Here is a 14,707-nt window from a genome sequence, read left to right as displayed (position 1 = left end):
ATAGTTTTAAAGCAGTGGAATTATTTTTACCATGAATTATTCATCTCCTGTACTCATCATGTAAAAGGGTGGTGACTTCTCTTATCAACAAAATACTTTTTATTGACACTAAGAACAGCATTTAATTGAACCTCTTTCCCCAATCATCGTCAGAAAAGAGTTTACACTAGTACTTTGGAAAAATGTTTTAGGAAGATTTATCAGAGCTGCAAAAAAAAGCTGTCCACGAACTAATGGAATTATTCTATCTTTGAATTCTCCCCACCAGAACTTAGAATGGTCACTAATTCCTTTCTTTGCTCTTTTGGTGTTTGCAAAGGGGTCCACTAAAGCCTGAATTGATATAATTATTGGCTTGGATTGTTAGAGATTTAGGCCAGATGGCTATGGGTTTCTAAAGTCCCAGTTGCTTGTGTTAGCTTTTCTAGTTTGCCTATAGGGTTTGGGGATCAGCAATTTGAAAGGGCTGCAAACTTGTAAAACAGTATTATTCATGGGGGCAGAATGTTCATCAGCGTGACCCAGTACTAAATACATTCATTATGGGCATTTCTATTCTGCACAATTTGCCACACGGTGCTAGTTTGTGGAAGAAAAAAAAAGAGACAATGGCTTATAAAATGCTTTTGAATGCTTAAAAAGAAGGAGAGTTCACACTGAGCCTCCTCTGCTTTCTTTTTCAGCAAAAACCTTCTTAGTGACTTTGGCTGAGCTCTGCTGAGAGTAAGTAAATTGGGCAAATAAGAGATTTAGTCTTTACATTTTTTGGATATGCCATGGGGGAAACGTAGGAGAGGGAGAAGAGCAACAAAAGAGTGATGGTATCCTTATGGACAATGCTAATAAACAAATGGACAAAGTTAGCAGAAAAACAAAGAGAAACCTGGCAAGCCTGTGGATAAAATGATAAAAGCACATGTAAAAAGGAAATAGAAGTCACATAAATAGATACATTTGAAATGAGGAGAACGCATCAGCTCCCATGTCCTGAATGCAGCCTGAAGCTCACACATGGATTTCTAACATTTCTGGTGTGCACAAAATACATGCTCGACTCAGACATAAGATTATATTTTTATGTGCAAATGTGTGGGAGTGTAAATAGTTTTCTGCAACATCGAGAGGGGAGGAATTTGTCATTTTCTAAACAATCTGTCTTGTGGCTTCTTTTCCTTTAAAATACTTGGCATGTAGAAGGTGTGCGTAGCACAGGCTGTCACGGTGGAGCATGAAGTGCTCTTTAAAATAGGATGAAAAAGATCATCTGAAGTAGCACTGGAACAGCAAATAAAAAAGCTCAGAGACAATCGCATGCATGAGCACACGGAGGGAACGGAGCTCAGGCAGAGGCAGCTGCGCTGAGGGCAGAGATGCTGCGAGAGGCAGCCGGGGAAGGACCGGAGAGTGCAAAATGTTCCTGACTTGGGAAGAAGGAGGAGAGGTTTGGTGGAGGAGCTCTCGCAGGGCTCCGGGCAGGAGCACACACACATTGGGAACAAGCAGGTTGTGGCTAAACAAGCAGCAAGAAGAGGCTCTTGCGGCACGGATAGCGACACGTCACCCCCAGCTCTTTTACTCAGCAAACCCACTTAAAAGCTCCCAGCGAGTTAAACAAGGGGTAACCCAAAAGAATGTAAATAACGGCGCTCCATCGCATTTCTCGTGGCAGGAAGGGGAGGAATTAAAATCACAAAACCCCACTTGAAACCGCCACGAAAATTCGGGGGGTGGGGAGGAGGGACGTTGATTTAAAGTTGCCCATTAGTCATTTGCACACCCCCAGCCCCCATCCCTGGCGGGCGGTGCTGGCCCAGAGGCCGCCGGCGCTCCCGGTCCCCCGCCCCGGCGCGCCGGGCTGCGGGCCCCCTGCCCTCCCCTGCTCTCCCCTCCCCTTCTCTCCCCTCCCTCCCTCCCTCCTTTCCTCTCTCCTCCCCGGCTGATTGGCTGCACTGGGCTCAGCACAGGCCGGGCAAAAGCTTTGTCTGGGGACTTGGAGCGAAGTTGCGGAGGATTTTAGGCTGGAGCCGGCGGAGGGAGGGCGTTCAGTCCGGCGGAGGAGGGCGGGAGGACGGGCTGCATCCATCCCGCCGCTCCCTGGATGCTGGCGGCGGGAGAGGAGCGCGCTGCCCCGGAGCATCGCAGCCTGGAAGAGCAGCGCCGAGTCAAATGAGAAAGCGTGGATTGCTTACAGATTGTATCTGGATGTCCCGGCACGGTGTGTATAAAAAAAAAAGCAGAAAGTTTTCTGATCTGTAAGTACTTAATACTTGGCTGGCTAGACAAGGCGTTTTCAAGCTGGAAAGGACCAGATGTGCTTTGGATTTAAGGTACCGAAGGAAGCAAAATAATCGCTTTTTAACTTATTGGGAGAAATTAATTGCAAAAACTTACAAATGTATCGAAACGGCGGTAAAATGCACTTTCTATTCATTTTTGCACTGATCATAATATCTTGCAATAATGCTGTGCTGGGCAAGAATTTGAAATACAGGATTTATGAGGAGCAGAGTGTTGGATTAGTAATTGCACGACTATCGGAGGATGTTGCTGATGTTTTACTAAAAATGCCTAACCCTTCCTCAGTTCGGTTTCGAGCCATGCAGAGGGGAAATTCTCCCTTGCTTGTAGTCCGCGAGGATAATGGAGAAATCAGCATAGGAGCTAAAATTGATCGGGAACAACTGTGCCAGAAAAACTTAAACTGCTCCATAGAGTTTGATGTGATCACTCTGCCCACTGAACATCTGCAGCTTTTCCATGTTGAAGTTGAAGTGCTGGATATTAATGACAACTCTCCGCAGTTTTCCAGAGCTCTAATCCCTATTGAGATATCAGAGAGTGCAGCTGTAGGAACTCGGATCCCTTTGGACAGTGCTTTTGATCCAGATGTGGGAGACAACTCCCTCCACACTTATTCCCTTTCGGAAAATGATTTTTTTAACATTGATGTGAGAACCAGGACTGATGGTGCTAAGTATGCAGAGTTGATTGTGGTGAGAGAGCTGGATCGCGAGTTGAAGTCAACTTACGAGCTCCAGCTCACTGCCTCTGACAAAGGGGTGCCTCAGAAAACTGGGACATCCCTCCTGAAAATCAGCATTTCTGATTCCAACGACAACAGCCCTGTGTTTGAGCAGCAGTCATATATTATTCAGCTCTTGGAAAACTCTCCTATCGGGACTTTGCTCATAGACCTCAATGCCACTGATCCAGATGAGGGCGCCAATGGGAAGGTCGTGTACTCCTTCAGCAGCCATGTGTCTGCCAAGATCATGGAAACTTTTAGGATAGACCCAGAAAAAGGTCACCTCACCCTGCTGAAGCAAGTGGACTACGAAGTAACCAAATCCTACGAAATTGACGCTCAGGCTCAGGATATGGGGCCAAATTCTATTCCAGCTCACTGCAAAATCATAATTAAAGTTGTGGATGTAAATGACAACAAGCCAGAAATCAACTTAAATCTGATGTCCACAGAGAGAGAAGAGGTAGCTAGCATTTCTGAGGGGTCACCCCTGGACACCTTTGTTGCCTTGGTCAGAGTGCAAGATAAGGACTCTGGTGTGAATGGAGAGGTCGTTTGTAAGCTCCATGGGCATGGCCACTTTAAACTTCAAAAGACTTATGAAAATAACTATTTAATCTTGACTAATGCCACTCTAGATAGGGAAAAGAGATCTGAATACATCTTGACTGTAATAGCAGAGGACAAGGGAACGCCAAGCCTCTCCACAGTGAAACACTTTACTGTCCAAATCAGTGATGAAAATGACAACCCACCCCGCTTCCAGACAAACAGATACGAAGTTGTTATCTTGGAAAATAACTCCCCGGGAGCATACATCACATCAGTCACAGCCACAGACCCAGATCTAGGCGACAACGGGCAGGTGACATACACTATTTTGGAGAACTCTGTTTTGGGGAGTTCTATAACCACCTACGTGACCATCGATCCCTCCAACGGGGCGATCTATGCCCTGCGAACCTTTGATCACGAGGAAGTCAATCAAATTGCCTTCGTGGTTCAAGCTAGGGATGGAGGGAGCCAGCAGCTCATTAGCAACACCACGGTTGTCCTCACCATCATTGATGAAAATGACAACGCTCCCGTCATCGTGGGGCCGGCGCTACGCAACAGCACAGCAGAAATCTCAATCCCTAAAGACGCTGAAATTGGCTTTCTCGTCACCAGGATAAGGGCTACAGACAGAGACTCTGGTATGAACTCTGAGCTCAGCTGCTCCATAGCAGCTGACAAGGAAAACAGCATCTTTGTGATGGATCCCCAAACTTGTGACATCTCTATCAATGTGAGCGTCGAATCAGTTCCAGCAAAACAATGGGAGTTTTTGGTGATAGTCCAGGATAAAGGCAGCCCTCAGCTTAGTACTAAAGCTCTTCTAAAATGTACCATTTTGGAGCATGTTTATTCATTTTCAAGCACCGAAGCAACTTTGGTAAGCCAACCCTCCCTGGACATCTCCATGATAACGATCATATCCTTAGGATCCATATGTGCAGTGTTGTTGGTTATTATGGTTATCTTTGCTACGAGGTGCAATCGAGAGAAAAAGGACACCAGGTCTTACAACTGCCGCGTGGCCGAGTCAACCTACCAGCACCATCCCAAACGCCCCTCCAGGCAGATCCACAAAGGGGACATCACCCTGGTGCCCACGGTCAATGGCACCCTGCCCATCAGATCCCACCACAGAGCTTCGCCGTCATCGTCCCCCGCCCTGGAGAGGGGTCAGATGGGCAGCAGGCAGAGCCACCACAGCCACCAGTCACTGAACAGCCTGGTGACCATCTCCTCCAACCACGTGCCTGAAAATTTCTCCCTGGAGCTCACCCACGCTACGCCGGCTGTCGAGGTAAGGTCCAGACCCTGGTTTTGCACGTCCATCCATGCAGACACTCGTTTGGAAGCACACACACCCCCCTGCCTGCAGTCTGTGAGAGCAGGAGGCAGCCAGGTCTGTGCCTCATGGGAATGTGTCATGGATTTCTCTTCGAGGGGACAACTTTTCAGTTTTACTCCCATACCAACAGATTCCACTGCCCTGAGGAATGATGTTAAATCTGTTGTTTATAGCATTATTCCTTGGTTGTTCCCTGTAAGGTCAAAACAATGGAGGGGAACACAGTGTTTTGCACTGGTTAACTGTTCACTCTTTCCTCCTTGCCTTCCCTCTCCCTCCTCTCAGTACAGCTCCCTCTGAGAAAGGGTGCCTGAGTATTTATATTCAGAAACAATCCAGGAAACTTTTATTAATGGAGGTGCAGAGCTAAAACATTCTGACAGCGTTCCAGTACAGCTGCAGTAACTTATGATCACCATATCTCAAACTTTGAGACTCCCTGTCTCAGTTTTTACTGCAAATGCTGGGTCATGGCTTAAATAAATGAGAGCTGTGTCCTGGTAACTCTTTGCATGTAAAGCAAGGCTGGTTTTGTTCTGAGTTAGGATCCTGGAATGGTAAAGGCTTGATTCTAATACATTAAAGCAAAACAAAACTCCACCTCTGTTTAATTGCTTGTTTTACTTGTTAAGGAATAAATTATTATGAATTCAGAGGCTAATGAACAGCAGCGAACTTCCTCATTTTACAGAGTCTTCAGATGTTTCCTGTGTCAGACACTACCCTACCAAATAATCTGTTGTACTGCATTATATATGTGCAGGAATTTGATTTAATTAAATCTTAAAGGAGAAAAAAAAAAACCTCACAAACAAACCTGAGAAGCAAATTAGTGGTTTTACAGGTAGGAGCTTGAGCTTTCATTTCAAGGAGTCAGTTTTTTCACCTTCTCTTTAGCAGGTTTCTCAGCTTCTCTCGATGCTTCACCAGGGCCAGTATCAACCAAGGCCAAGTTTTCGAGGAAACAAATATTCCAGAAGCTACAGGTAAGAATCCAGGTTGTTCTGCTATATATTAATGTACACAGATCAGAAAATACAGACATGTATTTTTAAACAAAAAATGGACTATAACACACTTGAGATAATGTAGTTCTCCACCATTCTCTTCACAGATATGCCCTACAAGATATGGATAAATTCAGCTTGAAAGACAGTGGCCGGGGTGATAGTGAAGCTGGAGACAGTGATTATGATTTGGGGAGAGAGTCTCCAATTGACAGACTTCTTGGGGAAGGATTCAGTGACCTTTTCCTTACAGATGGGAGAATTCCTGCAGGTAAGAGCACAATGGAAGCTGAGCAGTTTATTTGCAGTTCTGCCTGGCTGTCACTTTGATAAAACTACTCCTGAGAAAGCAAAAATTCTTCAGCTTTCAAGTCCTATGTTTGCTTCCTTTTTAACTTTACTTCGTGATACTAAGTTGAAGCCTTGATGTATCTACCAAAATGAAACCTCAGCCACAACTGCAAATCTACCCAGAGCAATGCCTGCTTTTTTTGTTACTCACATCATGAGCTGGCTCCAGAATCCTCCTCAAAGTATGATCTGCTCCAAGTCCTTAGACTTTTAATGACTGGGTGGATGTTTTTGCAAAGCCAGGCAGTTGTGGTTGGTTAAAAATATAGTGAACTATAATTTGGGAGATAGGTTTTCCACAGTGGCTTTTATCCATATGATACAAACTTTTACCATTTAGAGATTGAGTGTGAAAGTGAACTTGAAATATGGGTGAAGAAGAAAGGTGTTTTTCCACTGAAAAAATGAGTAGTAAGGGAAGGTTTGAAATATTTCCCAGATTTTAAATCTTGCAACCCTAATTTCTGGAAGCAGGAGCTTAAGAGGTACAGTTCAGGGGTAGAAAAGAAAAAAAATTAGAAAAGGGTGAGTGGTTGTAGGATAAAAACACATATACATATTCATATGTATGAAGCATTACTTTTAAATTTATGCCCAAATAAAAGTTGAATAAAAGGTCATGGGAATTCATGCTTAGTACAGATAGAAGAATTTTGTAATTACTTTAATAATTATACAGCCTCTGGCTGTACCCTAGATCTTGTTCTTACTTCAGATCATATTTAGTTTTCTCTGTATAACCAGAGGGCCAGCTAATTTCGGTAGGGTTCACTGAACCAAGTTTATAAATTTAACAAGTTTAGTAAAGTAATTTTGCAAATGGAGGCCCTTTGCTTTGAGGGGTGGTGCAGCACGTGGCCTTCCTAGAGTGACCCTCTTGTATTAACCTGGGTTGTTATGCTAGAATGACAAGAATGTCAAAAGTTCAAACTGGGTTTCTTATACATTTAAACTTGAACATTTTCTGTGGGCATTTTGTTCCAATCTAGGTCTTGCATCACATAGCCAGCCCTTCACCCACCTCCTCAAATGGCTCAGAACTGGAGGCCTTGTAGAGTTACTCTGTTTTTTAGACTAACCTAAATCTGGACTTCTAATATATTTTTATCCTCATCCTCCCTAACTCCAGCTACTCATTCCTCTGCCAGTTAGCATGAGGCATGTCTCATTCTCTCCTTTGCTTTAGCAAGGGGGCAGGGAGGGACTGCTGGAGCTCTCAGCTGGCCTGGGGAACGTGAATGGTGTTTGCACTGGCACCCAGCCCCGTGCTGCCAAGGAGGAGTGACCCCTTTACAGTGGGCGACTGCCAGCAGACAGGAATGGTTGTCCTCTTAGCTGGCTGAAGTGCCCGTGACCCATTTTCAGCTCTTACAATTCCCTCTCTAAACAGCAAGCCTAAGGACAGGATCTCCAAAAATGCCAGGCTAATTAAATTCAAAGTAAGGGAAACTCCTCTCAGTGCAGACGGAACTGGGTTGGGCTTTCAAGATTGATATTCAGTCTCACCCAGATGTCCATTTACTGCTGTGTGTGGCCTTAATCCTTCAGATAAGTCTGTTGAATATGGTCATATGAGACCTGAATTGATCTACAAGCACAGAATATGAACAGGAAAAGAAAACTTCCTGAGGGTTTCCTGTTCTCCATTCTGAAAGGTTTCTGCATTGTCAGTCTAGACACAGGCAAAAATGCTGTGGGAAGGTCCTTTCAGTTTGTTTAAGGTGGAACGAGGAAGGAATGGAGCCAGTCCCTCAAAACTCCACAAATTACATGTTCAGAAAGCTCTATAACTGTTCTTGAAAGACTTGTTTATTTTTCTTTTTAAATCTTAATCAGCAAGCTTTAAATTCTGGAAAAAAAAAATTTAAAAAGCTGTTGTGCTTCTGGACATTTTTAAATTTTTTGCTGATTTAAGGACAGATTGTGTCACCATTCAGTCACTTCAGAGTATCTTTTGATCTTATTTTCAGGCATCAGAATTTATTATTTTAAACCAAAACCATTCCTGATAACAATGGCTGCAAAACTACGCTAAGACAAATTTCACTACTAACGAAATGCTAGATCACTGAAAGTATCTAATGAATTTAAAGGAATCTTAAAGGAGTCTTCTTAATTAGAATTGTAATCCTCACCATCTGGGATGACTTGAGAACTGGCCATGGATCATTCAGATGTTTTTTGACAGCTCTAGCTCTTGGGCATTTTCTGTAAAACGTCATACATGGGAACAAACTCTTGCAGGCATTTCAGTCACTTGTATCAAAACTTCAGCCACTGATATATCCTAGTTTGCTTTGTTTGTTTGAAACTTCCTGGATCAGCAATTATTTTGCAATAAATTCTGCAATATTGCAGAATATCGCAGAAAATTCTGAAATATTGCTGCAGTCTGAGCTTGTAATCTTGAAGAAATTCATAGCATTGCATGCCTGACATGGAGAAAGTTTATACTCATAGGAATGGAAAGGCCATTAGGAAAGCAAACAATATGATAGGCTGTGTAAAGTGCAAAAATAAATAGAGCTGACAGTATGAGAGTAGGAATTTATAAATCACTAGTACATCCTAGACTGAAATATACTCTGCTCATTTCTGCTTACACCACTGCAATAAGACTTTTTGATAAACGGAGTGGATCCAGAACCAGATGGGAAATGAGCTGAGGGAGCAAGGAAAACTTCCAGGGCATGACTGCAAACACTTCTTATGCAGTCAGTGTATACTGAGAAAGAGCAAGGAACTCTGTTCTGTGTGGGATAATCTAACCATTAAGTGATTAGGGCAGGAGTTTATTACAGTTAAAATATGCATAATGCAAAGAGTCTGTCATTTTTGAAAGCTGTTCTTTGAAGTTGGTGACTCAAACCTGTTAGGGTCCCAGCAGCACCCAGATCTTCTACAGCACCTCTGGCAGGCACACAGACACCTGGCCTGAGGGGAGGCTTTGTGTGCTATGACCAGTTGCCTTTGGAGTGCAACATATGTTGGAAATAAATTGGAAAATTTAGTGGCACATCCCTATCTGCAGGTCTGTCAAACTGGGCTTTTCCTGTCTCTCCTGGCACATCCACCTCTGCAGGTCTGTCAGATGGGGCTTTTCCCGTCACCCCTTCCAGGAACCATTCCCAGACCTTTCAGAATATTTGCAAAAGACTCTTGCAGTGCCCCTTCATGGCCCAGTTCGCACCAGTGTAGCACTCAGGGTTGCCGTAATTTGCCCCTTATTGCTTCTGCCTGGGAGACATCAATAAACCAAGAATGTGAGAGAGCAGCTCTGCTGTCCTGTGCTCCTCAGCCCTCGTGGCTGACCTGGATTCCCATCCAGTGGAGTAGAGCCCTCCCTATGCCAAGGCCTGAGCCAGCCCAGGCCAGCAACCTGAGCTACAGAGCTGCAAGTGCACCTGAGAATATAAATCCAGTAAAAACACCAGAGTCACACAGGCTGGGGATTAGGCCCTAGGTATTCTGATAGTGGATTAAAATTTAACTGATTTAGTTAAGAAGGTAATATGGCAGTGGATCACCTTGTGTTCTACATACACCTCATTGTCAGAGCAAAGGAGTTGTTTAATGGAAAAGGAGATCCCTCTGCATGTTATTGTTCTTTGCTCTTCATTTCTTCTGTCTATTTATTCCCACTTGATTGGCTCACTAATTGCATGTGGAAGACTTCTCTAAAACTCAAGTGGGTGCTTGGAGGTGGAAATTTCTGCCTTTTATTTTGTATTTCTTAATGAGCTAGAACTGCACAAAGGCCTTGTGTGGCTTCAAGCCACAAGTGCTTCTTTTCCCACCTGGAATTTCCATGTTTATCTCCAGCCTTAGTTAAGGGGTTGCGTTACTATCTTACCTGAACTGCGTTGGTTGTTTTTGGCCATGGAGGTACCAGCCCGGGTGTATTTGCCACCTTCCTGCACACAGGAGGTGAAACCAAAAATGGGATTTGAACACCTCTGGGCAAGTCCAGAGGTGGCAGGAAGCCCTGCGAGTGCAGCAGGAGGGGACGATGCTCACTCTCCCGGTGTCTCTCTTGCAGCCATGCGCCTGTGCACGGAGGAGTGCCGCGTCCTGGGCCACTCCGACCAGTGCTGGATGCCGCCCCTGCCCTCTCCCTCCTCCGACTACAGGAGCAACATGTTCATCCCCGGCGAGGAGTTCCCCTCGCCCCAGCAGCACCTGCAGCAGCAGCACCACCAGGCCCTCGAGGAGGACGCGCAGCCGGCCGACGCCGCGGAGAAGAAGAAGAAGAGCTTCTCCACCTTTGGGAAGGACTGCCAGAGCGAGGAGGAGCCGGGGGACACCTGCACCTCGTCCCTCCTCTCCGAGATGAGCAGCGTCTTCCAGCGCCTGCTGCCCGCCTCGCTGGACGCCTACGCGGAGTGCAGCGAGACGGATCGCTCCAACTCGCTGGAGCGCAGGAAGGGACACCCGCCTGCCAAAACTGGGAATTACCCGCCGGGGGTGGCAGCCTGGGCGGCCAGCACGCACTTCCAGAACCCTGCCAACAACGGGCCCGCTCTGGGGACTCACTGCGGCGCTCAGCCCTCGTCCAAGTGGCTGCCGGCCATGGAGGAGATCCCGGAGAATTACGAGGAGGATGATTTTGACAACGTGCTCAACCACCTCAGCGATGGCAAACATGAACTCATGGATGCCAGCGAGCTGGTGGCGGAAATCAACAAGCTGCTGCAAGACGTCCGTCAGAACTAGTTGTTTTGACGATTTTTCCATATTTATGGAAAACTGGAAGGGGAAAATAAAAAAAAAAGAAGCCAACAAAAAACAAACTGAGGAGAACTGGCGTTGCCAACTAGTTGCATTTATCATAAATGTGTCTGTGTATGTTGAATATTAAAATACTGTATTTTCATATGTACACAATGCAAGTGTGATTATCTTTATCTGTATTTTAAAAATACATTTGTACCTTATATTTATGTGTAATTTAACAAATAAATTTTATTTTTGTACACCCACAGCAAGCATGTTTTCCTAAATGTATATAGATCGTACCACCCTTGTCAAACTTAGAGCATTCCTGCCACACAGGCATGTTTAAAAAAAGAAAAAAAAAAAAAAAAAAAAAGGAAGGATATTGTTTTCCCTTACTATTTCTTTCAAATGTTTCAAATACAAATTCAAAGCACTGAAAAAGTTATGCAAGTGTTAGTTTCAGTTAATGATCCAACACCTTTTTTGCAATGTTTTATAATAAAGAATTGTAACTCCCACGAAACCTAAAATGTCCTTTTCTATTTTTATGCTTTTGGACTATGGAATCATTTTCTCATTTAATTAATGAATTATTGCAGGCTGAGGTCTTCCTGTCTTTGGCACATTGGTGTTTTCCCCAGTGAACAAATCATGGAACTCAGTGATGGGTCTTCCACTGTGATCTCTGCAAGAAAATGTAAATTTGTTGTGCTGTTGTTACACTGCAAAGCCAGTTGAAGTCAGCAGTGTATACTTGAAAGACAGCAATAAAATCAGCTTTTCTGACCTCAAGCTGAATTCTGAATTTATGTAAATACAAAAATTGCAATGAACTGCTTTATCTTTGTAAATGACACCAAAATAAAAGGAATGTTGCATCTTCCAGAAAAACAGCTTTATTTTGCCTCTGCACAGCAGCTACATTTTTATATTAGCTATATTCTCTGTTGTGTGTCTGTCTTTTATTTGCAAAGTAGCACAGAAATGTTTCAACTTCCTAGAGAAGAGCAAATCTGCTGGTTTCTTCTCTCTGTCTTCATGCCCTCCTTCCAGAGTGGGGCTTCTCTCTGTCCTGAAGCTCGGTGAAAAGTCATTTATGTTATGGTGCCCTTGCTACAGTGGGAGTGATGTAACTAATATTGCCCAGATAAAAGTCACTGTTGTCCTTTTAGTTCCTTGTTTTCAAAACTATTTTTTGTTGGCCTGCCATACACAAGGAGATCTTTCTAGGAGTAAAGGAATAGATTTTACAGCTGAGAAACATGGGTGGGTTTTGAACTCACAGTGCTCATTTAGGAGTGTTAAGAGATGGCCATAAAACCCTGTATTTTTGGCATTTTTACGGATGCATATTTTAAAGGACATATATTTTTTGCCAAAACTGTGAAAAACTGTTGGAATAATCCAAGTCAGCCTGGGCACAAAACTGATACATTTGTCCTGGAGAATAGCACTTGTAAAGTATCTTATAAAATATTTTTTTTAATGCTAGATACAAAAATTCCTGCTTAATGTTACCCCCAAAAAGCAAGAATTTTGTTGCATGCATAAGCTTCATTTGTTTTCTTTGTGTGCAAGGAAATTTTAATCTCCTTATTGGTTTCACAGTGCTGTAGATGGCACATTTGAAGATGTGTAGGCATTTGTTGACACCTGAACAATGAAGACATTCTCAATTTGTTTACACATCAGCAGCTCATGCTATGCTGCTTTACTGGTTGAAAACACCAACCAGTTTTGGGTTTTTCACAGCATATTTGAATGCCAACAGGACTTGAGTCTCATCCAGCTGCCCTCTGTTATTGAGAGGAGGAAATTGTAACACTTCATTAAGTTTGATTTGACACCTGTTGCCTGTTTTTACCCTTCACTCCTACTAACAGGCATTGTTGGCCCCACAAGCCTCACCTGGGTCCCCTTCTCCCCCTCTCCCTCTCTCCAGGGGCTCAGACTGGAGCAGGCAGATGTTCTCTGAGTGTTTGTCCTCTTTGGCTCTCAGGCTCAACCCGAGACTGACTTTACAGCCCTGCCTCCAAGCCATCTCCAGCTGCTGCTGACAGGAGTCCTTGGATCCTCATCCAAGGTTTGTCACCTTGGCTTGCTGAGGGGTGCCCGTGGATCCCTTGGCCAGCACCTCACCAAACCCACTGCTGTGGGTTCTGCAGGGTTGCACCTTGTCAGTGTGGGCACTGCTCGTGCTGGGATTGCTCTCAGCTCCTGGTCTTTGAAACACAATTTAAAGCATCTCTTGATGCTTTAAAACAGCAAGATCAGGCTGACTCTGAAGCCAGGATGCTGTAAGAGTCCTAAAATTCACAGGGGCATAACTTCCTCCTCCTCAACCAGGTTGTTTCTGTCTCATCTCAACCCTGCCTTTGCAGTGTCTCTCTTCTTCAGTGTCCAGTTTCAGCCCTGTTCTCTAAGTTCCCTCACCTCATGTTATCTCCTCTTGGCTCTCTCACTCCATTTCCCTTAAAATCTGACCCACACACTAATCCTGCACAGCCCACAGTTATGTTTATAGAGCATATCCTATCCCAATAACCCTGCCCATGACTGAATTTCCCACTTTCTCTCTCTTTAGTTGGATCTAGCTAGCACATCCTTCAAATCCTCTCTTGCCCTAACTTTTGGAAGTGTAATTGTAATTACAATGTGACTGTAAGCTCCACTGGATTCCTGAATTCCCAATGCCTTTTTTGGGTGCCTGTACAGCATGGAAAGGGCTGACTTGCATGGCTGAACCTCCCCACTGCTGAATTTCCACACAAGTGGGAGGGTCAGGAAAGCAATTCTGAAGACAAAGCTGATGCATGCTTGATTATTTGATTCCAGCCTGGACACACAGAGTGTGTGGGGTGTTTGTGAGGACTGGTGGTTACATTAAAAATATACAAGGTGGAAGTTTGAAAATAGTTCTTAAAGTTGTTGATTATTTTTCTCTTGACCTGGATAAAACATTGCTGTCTGTTACAAAATCAGCAGCAGATTATGAAGCTCCCCTCCAAGTGGTGTGGATTTCTCCATAAATAAATGCAGATAGCTGTTTCTCCCCATTTCCAGAGAAGGAAATATTACACATTCAGGCTCAGACTGGTTTCTGTCTACAAGCTTGCAGGGCAGCTTGATAAGCTTCATTTTCACAGTCATATCATCCACCAGGGATTACCAACCTGTTTTAAATTTAAAACCCTTAAATCAGTTTATGCCTGCTGGCCTATGTCACATGGACAGTCTGAATGATTTAAAGAGCCATTGTTTGCAGAGAGGACTTTCTAGAAAAAGTAGATTGCAGTGAATTTATCTGGTAGCAATAGGCATCCAAATATCATAAAACACATAAGGTTTTCCTTGAGGGGATTTCTGTACCAACACACAGTAATAGTGTTGGGTATGTGCATTGCTGCAAGAATTCCATCATATAAAGAGACCAGTCTCCAGGAGCAAGAGTGTTTATATTTAGATTATATCTGAAATGCATTGGAGTTTGAGTTGTATTTATTATTCATAGGAGTCTTATTAACAGATCTGTATAATAGCAGTAAATTAGAGAAAAATCTGTCTTAATCCTGCTTGGTTTAGAGTTTAGAGTTCCCTTTTTTCTCATTTTTTTCCTTTTTAGACTTCCTTTATAAATGAGAGAAATTATATAATATTTATATAAGTGTATTTACACAAATATAAAAACCCTAGCAGCAAATCTCTTCT

The 14,707-nt window shown here is 43.8% G+C and overlaps 1 protein-coding gene across 2 annotated transcripts; it reads left to right on the top strand.

Moving 5' to 3' along the window:
* Positions 1-1,962: 1,962 nt before the first annotated feature.
* PCDH18 (protocadherin 18) lies at positions 1,963-11,890 on the top strand. 2 transcript variants are annotated; one of them, XM_063415254.1, is made up of 4 exons: positions 1,963-4,877; positions 5,826-5,911; positions 6,040-6,203; positions 10,323-11,890. In XM_063415254.1, the coding sequence occupies exons 1-4, from the start codon at positions 2,394-2,396 to the stop codon at positions 10,994-10,996; spliced, it is 3,408 nt and encodes a 1,135-aa protein (XP_063271324.1). In that variant the 5' UTR covers positions 1,963-2,393; the 3' UTR covers positions 10,997-11,890. The 2 variants fall into 2 exon arrangements, with proteins under 2 accessions (XP_063271324.1, XP_063271323.1); XM_063415253.1 differs by having other exon boundaries at positions 5,823-5,911.
* Positions 11,891-14,707: the final 2,817 nt, after the last annotated feature.

Source organism: Prinia subflava, chromosome 18 (genome assembly GCF_021018805.1).
Source record: "Prinia subflava isolate CZ2003 ecotype Zambia chromosome 18, Cam_Psub_1.2, whole genome shotgun sequence".
Classification (NCBI taxonomy): domain Eukaryota; kingdom Metazoa; phylum Chordata; class Aves; order Passeriformes; family Cisticolidae; genus Prinia; species Prinia subflava.
This window is presented reverse-complemented; position numbering and strand designations above follow the sequence as displayed.

Excerpts from the sequence above, each read along its gene's own strand:
- PCDH18 (XM_063415253.1), top strand. The coding sequence starts at position 2,394 with ATGTATCGAAACGGCGGTAAAATGCACTTTCTATTCATTTTTGCACTG. Across the intron at positions 4,878-5,822 it reads ACGCTACGCCGGCTGTCGAG|CAGGTTTCTCAGCTTCTCTC; the intron begins GTAAGGTCCAGA and ends CCTTCTCTTTAG. Across the intron at positions 6,204-10,322 it reads AGATGGGAGAATTCCTGCAG|CCATGCGCCTGTGCACGGAG; the intron begins GTAAGAGCACAA and ends TCTCTCTTGCAG.